Below are 11,289 nucleotides of genomic sequence, written 5' to 3' on the forward strand. Positions count from 1 at the left end.
TCTTCTTTCCCCATTCCCTTGCAGTTTTTATACTTTAGAGTTGTTTGTGTTCACTGTTATTCTGTATTGGAACTGACACTTTCATGTTTTGCTTCTAGGAAACTCTTGTAGATTGCTACAAACCAACAGAGGTAAAAAGACTTTTCTTAAATACTACTTATGTTTGGAAAGCGTAGCGATGTTCAAGCTAAAGTAACTTTTTTTTCTTATACTGATGATAAAGTAAATACAAGAATATTAACAGAGAACTGATGGGCTTGGGGTTTTATATCCTGGGAATGTTTATTCTTGTCACTTGACTACAGTAGGAACAGGATTGGGCCCTGAGGAGAAGCTCCTGATCATTCCAGCTGAAGTATCTATTGTATTCTGTAATGTTCTTGCTTTTACTTTACCCATGCTGAAATTCGTCATGTTACAAGAATACTAAACACAATTCTCATCACATGGTTAAAACACTACTATATTTGCATGAAACATCAACTTGAGAGATGGACTGTGTGCTCTTCAATGTGAAGCCATTAAATTTTATCTCTGAAGGTAAAATTGTTTATTCTGGGAACTGTTACATAGGTATGCAGCTCAGCTAATTGTTTTTGTGAATAGACTTGAGTACAGTTGTGGGATAACATGAACTAGCAGGATTTGAGCACCCTGGTTTCAACTTGAATATTCAGTAATGTGTCCAGTGCCAGTATAGCTTACTTCTCATACAGTAATGTGTGCTTATGTCGTGGTTTAAGCCCAGGCCGTAAATTAGAACCACGCAGTCTACTTCCCCCCCCACCCCCCCCAGAGGGATGGGGAGGAGAATTGAAAGAATGTAACTCCCACGGGTTGAGATAAAAACAGTCCAGTAACTCAGGTATAACACAAATCACTACTGCTGCCACCAATAATAATAATGATAAGAGAAATAACAAGGGAAGAGAATACGATACCGCCCGCCGGAAAAGAGCCCGACAAAAAAGAGGACGTGCCCTTCCGGGTAGCTCCCAGTTACATCCCTGGGCATGACGTGCTGTGGTATGGAATACCTCTTTGGCTAGTTTGGGTCAGGTGTCCTGTCTCTGCTTCCTCCCGGGTTCTCCTCCCCCTTGCGGAGCATGAGGCTCACAAAGTCCTTGGTCAGGGTAAACATTCTGACCAGTAACTGAAAACATCGGCTTTATCAGTATTATTCCCAGGCTGAAAGTCAAAACCACAGCACTGCACCAGCTACTAAGAAGGAGAAAAGCTGACTGCTGCTGCTGAACCCAGGACAGCTTACTAGGAGAAGTAAATCATAGACTTATAGAATGGTTTGGGTTGGAAATACTGTAAGAAAAACTTTGAATCATTGTAAAAACCAACCAGCCAAAAACCCCACCAAAATCAACCGCTAGGTTGTATGACATTTTCTTGGTTCAATTTATAGAGTCAGTGCTTTTCCAATTGTGGCTTTTGTGTAGTTATTTAGCATGGTTGGCTTACAGGATTTTTCTAGTCAGGAACCTTTCAGCTCTGCATGACTTAGAAGCTAGGCATTTGTTTTTTGAAACAAGGCTGCACGTAGCTTGCTTCCTTTGTAACATCTACAGCTGTAGCTACTAAAACTATTGGGGCTTAGGGCAGTCACGGTGTTAGGAAGAACCACTGACACAGTTAAATAGACACTTCTCTGTTTATCAGAGACTTTCTTCAGGGCTTTTCCATTTTTTTTTTTTTTTTTTTTTTTGTGGTAGACTGTGGAAATTCTCCAGAATTGCTATTACAATTGTTGCTACTAACTTTTTGACAGTGCAGGGAATTGACCCAGAAAGACTAGCATGGTAATGCTTCTATACCTTGGTCTGTGTTGTACCTTGGTTTCTTCACAGCAGGTAACACACGTCTCCCATTATGGAGATGACAGACCAAAACATCAAGTCTTCAGATGTCTCACTGTAGTAATGCTGCACTACAGATGACCGCTTTCAGCCTTTGACCATGTAATATGAATTATTTTTCTTAGTTCTGAAGCTGGACACTTAATGCCAGGATAAATTTTGACCTGTGACACGGGTGCATGATAGATGTCAGTGAGTGTTCCACTGGAAACCTTGGTCATAGGACTGCAGGAAATGCTGTGCTGGTAATTAAGTTGGCATGGCTGTTCACAGGAAACAACATCCTGGACACGTGTACTTTACTGCCCTCAAGGCAATTGGATCAAAGTGACATTTTAATACGTAACTAGTGACTTGTCTTTTCAGTCCTCTGCTGATGGAATGGAGGCAGCTCCTTTACCTGGGAACATATCCATCTTCCTTCTTTTTGAGATAGCCAGGTTGAGTAGATTATTTAGTCCACTCTTCTGTGAGGATAGTTGCCAAAAGGGGAGTAATTGCCCAGGATTATTTTCACAACAGCAGCTTTTCTTCTTCATCTGTACTATGATAAGCCCAGTAATACTGCATGACTACTAATTTAGGCCACTTCAAAATAGTGATTTTTTTATTTGCCATGTGTGGACTAAGAAAGGCCTAAAGTTAGCTTAAGCTTGCTATATGAGGATCTGCGTTTTGTCTGGAAAATCTGAAATCCTTTCATATTTTCAGGCCATTCAAAACTATTGAGGTAATTGGTTTGTGAAGGGCTTTCTGGAAGATTTGTGGTGGATGAATGTGAGCTGGTGGAATTTCTTCTGACCAATCAAATACAATCAACCAAGTGCATTAGGGATTTTAGCATTGAGAGTTACACGGTTTGCAAAAGGCAGTAATCCCTAACTGGGGAAAAATGTAATATGTCATGTCTACTCTTCGAAACATAGGGAAAAAGAGTACAGCAGGTAGAAAGCTTAATAACTTGAAGCTCTGACCTCATCTGTTTAAAAGCAAGCAAACAAAGACACAAAACAAAGCAAACCAAAACCAAACTGAAAAACCAACAAAAACCAAAGCAAACCCCAAACAACCCCCTACAAATCCTAACGTGTATTGTAAATAAGTTTTGCTTACTGCCTTCCACTTAGACTAATGGTTAAGGAAAGACAGGGATTTTTGCATGTATTCTGGATTGATTTTTCATCAGAAGAAACAGAGTTATTCAGGTCACTTGAAAGGTGGGAGGAATTCTTGTTCTCTAATAAACTGGCCAAAGATGATAGCTGACAGTAATGTATAAGGAGCTGCTATGAAGTCTTTCTTCTAAGGGAAGATAAATAGGCTGTTAAATGTGCTCTAAAATGTTAAAAGCATTTTTTTTTTTTTTTAAGGTAGCAGTTATGGCTGTTTCAATATGTATGGAAATATGCTTAATGTGGGAATCTTATTGTAAAGAGTCATGTAGTTTGCTCAAATAAGGCAACTAAAGGTTATTCAGGAAAGCACATACAGTCAGTATGTTTTTTTGGGTGCTGTTTAAGTTTACATGAATGATTCTTTAATTAAAATGTTGATTTGCTAATCAACATTTATATGCAGTGCAACTGATGCATCATTCAGTCATTAAAAATTAGTTTTGTAAAATGTGCCAGAAACTAGAAATAATTTCTAGGCACAGTTGCCAACTTGGCTGTTTCTACAAACATAGTAATTAAAAAAACCCTCCAACACCCCAAAACTGACCACCCCAAAAAGAACCCCAAACCCCAAACAAAAACCACACAAACCCAGTGTGTTTATTGGTGTTAATTACTGTAATATGTGACTTGTATTTATATTTGACATCATTTTACTTCAGCCACAACCTCCTTGTTTTGTGTGGTTAAGTTGTACATATTGAAGAGAAGTTGAGTAGCTGCCTGACTTGAGGCATAGGCTTTGGGATCTCAAATGTGGACAATGATTTGACATGTGATGGTCGTCTTCTTACCATGCAAAATCAAACATTGCTAGGAGTATTCTTCAGACAGTTTACACTTACTGTGCTTCCCCTTTTCTCTTCTGTAACTACATACCTACTTCAAAAGTAGTACATGTCATGTGGTCTTGACATAAGGTAACGCTTGATGTGAGAGAAGTTTATTTTAGGGAGTGCACAACTCAAAGGGTATTCTGTCTGCAGAATTAGTGCCATAACAAAATTCTGGATCTGAACTTTTGTGGTCAAAAAGGAGCAGGGAGCAGCAGCATCCTTCTGCATCACACATATGCCAGAGGTGCCACTGCTTCACCCAGTGCCATGCTTTGCCTGTGGAAAATCCCACTCAGACCTTTGTCAAGTTTCTGCCTTGGTTCTAAGTGATGAAGAATCTTAATGTAGGTTACAGGGAATTTTAAGTCTTTTTAAGGGAATTTTAAGTTAGCAGTGAATGTAACAAAGAAATTTAAATATAATCTGTAATTTTGATGATAGGGTATTGATACTTAACAATAGACCCTTTATTTAATAGGAAGGCTGCTGTGGCCATGAAATTAATGAGGTTTTGTCAAGATGCATACTTTGAAGAAAGCTAAATTTATGTTATTGTATCTCTGCTATTGGTAGCAGCAAGACCACCCATATGGCCTGGGCTTTGGAGAAAATCTGAAATATTAGTGTCTGATGTGAATTAAAACTTCCGCTAGTGGGACTGCCAAAGTTCCCACAGGAGAAATGAATAATAGCCTGTTAAACTACTATGGGAGAGAAATCCAATGAATGGGCAAATTTTATGTTTACTGACTCTAAAAGATGCAGCTGAGCTACACAATGTCTGCACATAACTAATAGTTGATGAGAATGAGAAATTAGATTTGGAGTTCCTTTGTTTCTGTCTTTCCTCATGGAAATATGCAAAGCTTCAGGCAAATAGGCTGGAGATCTCTCCCACTCAGGCAGGATTAAATCTATCTAAACCATCTTGTTAGTATAATTTTTTATTTAGTCCACATGGGAGAAAAAGTAGATGAAATTGCATCCTTGAAGAAAGTTGTTTTGCTGGTAACTTGTAATTAATAACAATTTCCCATATGATTTCCAAACAAACAATGTTAAATTGTTGTGCATATTCTCTGGAGAATTTGGGCAGAGATTTATGTCATTGACAGTTACTTCAGTGGCCAAACTATTTCAGCAGCTTTTAACACTTAATTTTGAGAAAGGTAGAGAGCATTTAACTATATGCTTTCATAAGTTTAATTCTTAGTTGGAACAAGTAACTGGCTTGTGACTATTTTGGTTATGCCTTCAGATAATGTGTATTTAATATATAGACATGAATAAAAAGCTCAACCCTGCTGAAAGAGAACCTCTAAACTTTTGATGGATCATATATTTTTTTTTTTTTTTTGGCCCTACTATGTTACAAATTATTTCAAGTTAATATTACTATTTGGTTTTGGTCTTTTTTTGTTGTTGTGTTGTGGTTTTTTTAATATAAATATAAGGCAGCAATACACTGCCTTATGATTAGATTAAAACGTACGTATTTGAAGCAGTAGTAACTAAAGACATGTCCAAAAGCCTCAGTACAGTGTACTGCCTTAGATCTGGGTGAGCCTAAGAGCTCATAGATATTTATTGCAGCTTAGCTGATGAGTGGTAAGTTATTAAGCCACTGTAACTGTATTAAGTGTCCATATTACTTGAAATCAAATAGGACAATTTGTAGAGAAAAAGTTAAGAAACAAGCATATTGAAAAGTAGTGCAGACAGAGGCATTTCTAGAAACACATGATTTCTTGATCATCCATTTAACCGCTCTGAATTCACTGAACTGAAACTGTTTATGTGCCTGCTGAGATCTGCCCTACATTGTACTACAGTGTTGGAGGCAATTAAGCTTGCATGTTTTCATTTCTGCAAGTGCTCATGAATATAACTTAAAATACCTATAGCAATATTATAGCAAAAAATACCTGAAAGAGGATAGATTTAGGTTAGATATTAGGAAAAAATTCTTCACTGTGAGGGTGGTGAGACTCTGGAGCAGGTTGCCAAGAGAAGCTGTGGCTGCTCCATCCCTGGCCGTGTCCCAAGACCTGGCTGGACAGGGCTTTGAGCAATCTGGTCTAGTGGAAGATGGCCCTGCCCATGGTAGGGGGTTGGAACTGGATGAGCTTTAAGATCCCTTCCAGCACAAATCTTTCTACAACTCTATGACTATTATAAGTATGGTGATTTGACAAGAATAAGGTGGGCTTGTTTACATGCTGCCAAATTGGAGAATAGCTGGACTGCAGCCTTGACCATAGCTAAGCTTTGTGGTATGTAATCACTGTCTTTTACTGTTTGAGCTCACCAAGAAGCTTAATTGATGCATATTGTCCTTCTCTGGGCACCGATGGTGCTGAGGCCTCACTTGGAGAGGCTGTGCTGATGGGATTTGTTCAGTGAGGCTACAGAGATGCTGCTGCACCAGTTCTTGCTAATACAAGGCAGCTTCTAGCCTCATTCTCTCAAATATATGCCTTGTTAGTTCCCTTATTCGTATTTGATCAGCTTCAGGTTTGTGCCTGTGTGGAGGTGAAGGTGTTTGGCAATAGGGTTCCCTTTTTCCTTTTTTCTTTTTAATTCCCATTCAGATGGCATTTTTGAGCTATTGTTTAGTTTGTTGCCCAAGTAGCTATGGAGATTGCTCTTCTGGCTGACTTTACTTTTTACATCCAACTAATCAGGCTCTCTCCAGGAAATAGCCTTGGGCAAGCAGTCAAAGTTATCTTCGGGTTTTTTTACTTTGCTGCAGGGAAATAAAGCTGTGGAGTAAAGCTGGTTTAGGATTCACTTTGTGCTCTAGTGAAGCAGGAGGACTAGAAACCCTAAATTTTGGTTTAAGAACTAGTCCTAGAACATGTGTACTGTTTGTGGAAGAGAAATCTGGAGAGACAAAGTCTAATTATTCTCCAGAATTAATTGGAAGACTTTGAATAGGAAGCCTGGAATTCATTGTCTATCAAATGACCTCATTAAAACAATGAATCACACCTCCAAAGCAGGGAGGTGGTGTGATTTCCTCCCCTTTCCTGAATTATCATTTCACCTTCCTTTGTTGTCTTTATTTTTTTTTTCAATTCTGCATTAGATTAATGCTCTGCTGAAGCAAATGTCTTTAATTCAAGGGAAAGCTTTGCAGAAGACAAGTGCCTACGGCAAATTATAGATGAGTTCAAATGGACTATGGATTTAGTCTCTGTCTCATTTAAATTTGCTTTTACAATTGGAAAGATGTCTTCTAGAAACAATGATTTTGTATTATAAATTAATAGGATTCTCAGTACTTTCAACAAAACCGTATGTAAAGGTGGTCTCACAGAAAATCTGTAAAGAGAATTTAAACTGAGTTTGTGGATATTTTTGCGGTTATCTTTTTTGGTGGTGTGATTTTTGTTGTTTGAGAGGTTTTTTTTCTTTTTTTTTTTCCTTTTTTTTTTTTTCCTCCTCCCCCTTTACCAAGCCCCAAAGTGCTGGTAGAAGATTTTTGTTCTATTAAAAGTAGATATGGCCTGTGTATTTCTGGCTGTAGCCCTCCAGGGAATAATTCATAAATTCTTGAGTCTTAAACTGAATTACTGGTAAGGCTTTCCAACTCTATGAATAATGTAGTATTATATAAGTATATATAAGTAGATAATCCAACCTGTGTTACAGAACTATTTTAAACGTAGATTGGTACATGATCAGCATTCAAATGCATGATGCTAAGCTTCAGCATATCTCCTAGAGGGGGATTTCAATAAAACACTCTGTGTAAAATGATTTTTGTGTATGAGGTTGAGATAGATGTGGATATTAGGCCTTCTATTATGCCTTGACTTGAATGTCCACAAGGAATAAAACCTCAGTTTTTGAGTGATGTTTAAAGAAAATGAATGTGTATTACTGTCATAAAGATGAGTTGGTTAATTATAAAGGGAAGGCTTATTGAAATGAAAGTCTCCTTTCCTGCCTCTAAGAAGGAAATTGTGCATCTCTTCTAGAATGCTGCCTTTTCTTGATGGGGAGCTGCCAGACAAGAAAGGCACAAGCACTGGAGCACAACTGTGTTGGTGACAGCCAGCTCCATACAAGTGTCAGATGCAAAATGATACCTAAACCAGAAATGTACTGAACGAATGCTGTGGTTTGCACGCCCATGGGATGTGCACAACAGCCCTACTGGGTTATGCAGAATGTCTGCCACATAAAAAATGCTCTTGTTGGGTTTTATTGCAAACCCGTATTTCAAGAAACATAATTCCTGAGGGGTAAAGCATTTTCAATTATTGTATGTACTACTTCAAATGAATATAGCTCCCTTCCTCTTCATTACAAATAGCCTTAATTGCCTCAGACCTGCTTAGGGGGTTACCCTACAGTTTGGTTTATTTTGGCAGCACTAAGAAGTTTCTAGGTAGTGTGAAACTTGCTTGAAAAGTTCAATCAAATATCTTCTTTTGCAAAAGAAAGTGCTTGTGTACCACTTCAGAGTATCAGGGGAACTCCTCTCCCTTTTTGTGATGTCATATTGAAAACAACTGAACCTGGCTGTGTTTCATATCCAAGGGAAACTTGCTCCAAATTCTTCTGAGTTGTTGGGGGGAAATGGGCAGAGAGATGGCAGAGGTGCCTCTCGAGCAGGGATATCCCAAATGGATACAGTCAGAGTACAATGGATTTACCTGTCCGCTCTGCACGTGTCCCTTCCTGTAATGCTCTTACTTTCAACTTCTATGAAGCAGTTGGGTAGTTCCCAGTTGTAGTGTCTTGTTGCTGCCTTGATTGTAAATGAAAGTGGTAGAGATTATTTATGGCTTTAACAGATGACTAATAAAGTCTTCCAAAGGGGAAAACTGAACTTCAGCTCACTCCTTCCCAAAGGTGTCTCTTAATCTGATGTTTCACAAGGGGAAAATAGCTTTTTAAGGAAAGAGCTGTTGAAGGCAATACTAATTGCATTAATCTGAAGTAAAAATCTTTTAAGGTAACTTTAGAGAGTTTATTTCTATAAGGATTTTACTGCGGGGCTTCATTTAATTTTGGTAGTAAAAAAACTTAAAGTGTGTTTGTACGTTTCAAACAACACCATGCCACATTAGTTTTGCATTATGTAGCAGGTCTTTACAGTGATGAAAGGATAACACAGAACCAATGCATAATGCATTGAAAGCTATGAAGTTTTAAAGTAAACCTGTCTCCTTCCTTTTTCTGACCTCTGAGTAGAAGAGTACTGTACTCTGAAAAGTTCAGAGTGGGCATTGTTGCAGTGGCTTGTGGCTATATGGAAAAAGACAGATTTTAGTAGATGGAGGGAAAGGATTTGAGGTCTTAACAAATCTAATCTGATCATCTCTTTAGGCTGTCTGTTCAGGGGGTAAATGCAGTATTGGTAAGCACTAGATGTATTGTGTACTGGCCTTGATGTAGTTAGTTCAGGAGTGGAGGCCAGAATATGAAAGGTTCTCAATGAGCGTTTGTAGTTCACACTGATGTGCATGCTGCTCTGCTTTTGCTGCTATTAGTTGAAGCCACAGCTAGTGTTGGTGCAACAATAACCATGATGCAACAGTACATGCAGTACAGTATAGATGCGCATAAACTGTCAGAAAATGAAATTGCTCTGCTGAAGTGATACCTGCCAGGATTGTGGTGCCACCACAAAAACCTGACCTCTTTCTCAAATTAAAAAACACATTTACAGAGGATTTTCTTATGCACGGTGTAGCACTTGGATAATATATGATTCAATGTGACTTTTCTGAAAGGTACTATGTTGCCATTTAGGTGGTGACCTTGTTCGCTGGAATTTTTAGCCTCAAGCATTCAGCTAGGGAGTCACGCTTTTTGTCATTTCATAGAATCATAGAATGGTTTAAGCTTGAAGGGACTTTAAAGATCATCTAGCTCCAACCCTGCTTCCATGGGTAGGGACACCTTCCACTAGATCAGGTTGCTCCCAAGTCCCGTCCAGCATGGCCTTTCACATCAACCTGACTGACTAAATCCATAATTACTTTCCATGTTTATAGTGAAATGATTTCATGATCAAAACCTTTTTGTAGGTGTATACGTAGTACTGTAAGATAAACCTTATTCTCCCAATGTGACAGTAAGGGGGTGATTTAGCTTTTAGTACATCTGCAGTTGTTATGAGTAATTATATACCAAAAAGATTTCAGATAATGGTGCAATTGTAAGCTTCTGTTCTCCCACAATTTAAAAAGAGGAAATCTCCTGAAACTGGGGAAAATACCACTGTGGATAAAGATCTGGCCCATTAATACTTTTTTTCTCAATAGCATCATTCACTGAACTCCACAACCAGTTTCACTCAGCATAACCCAGTGGTGCTGCCTCTGGCTCCTTGTTCCTGCCTTGCCTCAGACTGGCACAAGTGTTATTGTGGGGCTGTGTGGTGAGCCTTGCTGGAGAGCTGAACCAGCCTTGAAAGTAACAGGGCAGGAGGAAAAACAGTTGAGATTTTAGCCAGATCAGCTTTCTGTTCCAGCCGAGTATGCAGCCAACCAAAAGGCTAGTGCCAGCATGGAGAGAAACACCTCTTTTGGCAGGAGTGTGGATTTCTGTGCAGGCTTGAACTGTGAAAGTCATCTTTGATTATTTGCATTGTATCCAGCCATAGATTTTGCTTGATTCAGCAGTTGGTAGAAGGGCCTGTGTAGTAAAAGCCTGAAAGATGGCTAGTAACTGAGCCTGAACACTCACTCATGGAGAGGAAAAGCTAGTTGTTCGCACCTCCACTGTGTGATGACAGTATGCATATAAGATTCTCGGAGATCAGGCCAGAGAAATTCCAGCTTAGCAGTAAAAGCTTAAATAAAAATGCATCACTTCTTTTGATGGTGGTTGGTTTTTTTTTTTTCCTTTTAAACGCAAAATCATGGCATTATGGGATCATAAAAGTTACTTATGTTTTCTAATCTTTTTTTCCTAGGAATTTATCAAAGAGCTGCTAACTCGGATAAGAGGAATGAGGAAACTCAGTCCCCCTCAAAAGAAGAGTATATAAATAACTCGAAGTAGTAGCACTCTGTAAAAGACATGGCAAGGGAAATGGGACTTTGAATACAAGACCTCTATTAAAATAATTGTCTTTCTTCACAACTTTTTGATTTCATTCAGTTTTGACTCAAGGAATTTCTTTTGTGTGTTTTAAAGGTTCTTTTTTAAGTGTCAATTTTTTTTTAATCAAGAACATCAACAATTTGGATGCTGCTCAACTTTCACTTGAGGATTACTGAAGCAAGTGAAGAATCCAAGAGTTAGTGATGAGGGGCAGCAAGCCTGCTTGGTGAACCAGAAGATCTTTATAAATTTACAGAGCTAGGAGACTTCTCCTTGCAACAAGTTGGATAACATTTAAGTTGGTTGTACATTTAACTCATGGATGTCAAGTTTCTTGTGCTTGTC

The 11,289-nt window shown here is 38.6% G+C and overlaps 1 protein-coding gene across 1 annotated transcript in view; it reads left to right on the plus strand.

Moving 5' to 3' along the window:
• The window catches only part of PPP1R14C (protein phosphatase 1 regulatory inhibitor subunit 14C), a gene marked incomplete at both ends in the record, with an annotated part of 55,033 nt that extends 44,145 nt beyond the window's left edge, over positions 1–10,888 (plus strand). Inside the window, 2 exons of the mRNA XM_080614840.1 lie at positions 99–131; positions 10,814–10,888. Coding sequence (XP_080470966.1) covers positions 99–131; positions 10,814–10,888 — 108 coding nt within the window. The remainder of the gene's footprint in view (positions 1–98; positions 132–10,813) is intronic.
• Between the last annotated feature and the right edge of the window lie 401 nt (positions 10,889–11,289).

Source organism: Psittacula echo, assembly GCF_963264785.1.
Source record: "Psittacula echo genome assembly, chromosome: 4".
NCBI classification, from domain to species: Eukaryota; Metazoa; Chordata; class Aves; order Psittaciformes; family Psittacidae; genus Psittacula; species Psittacula echo.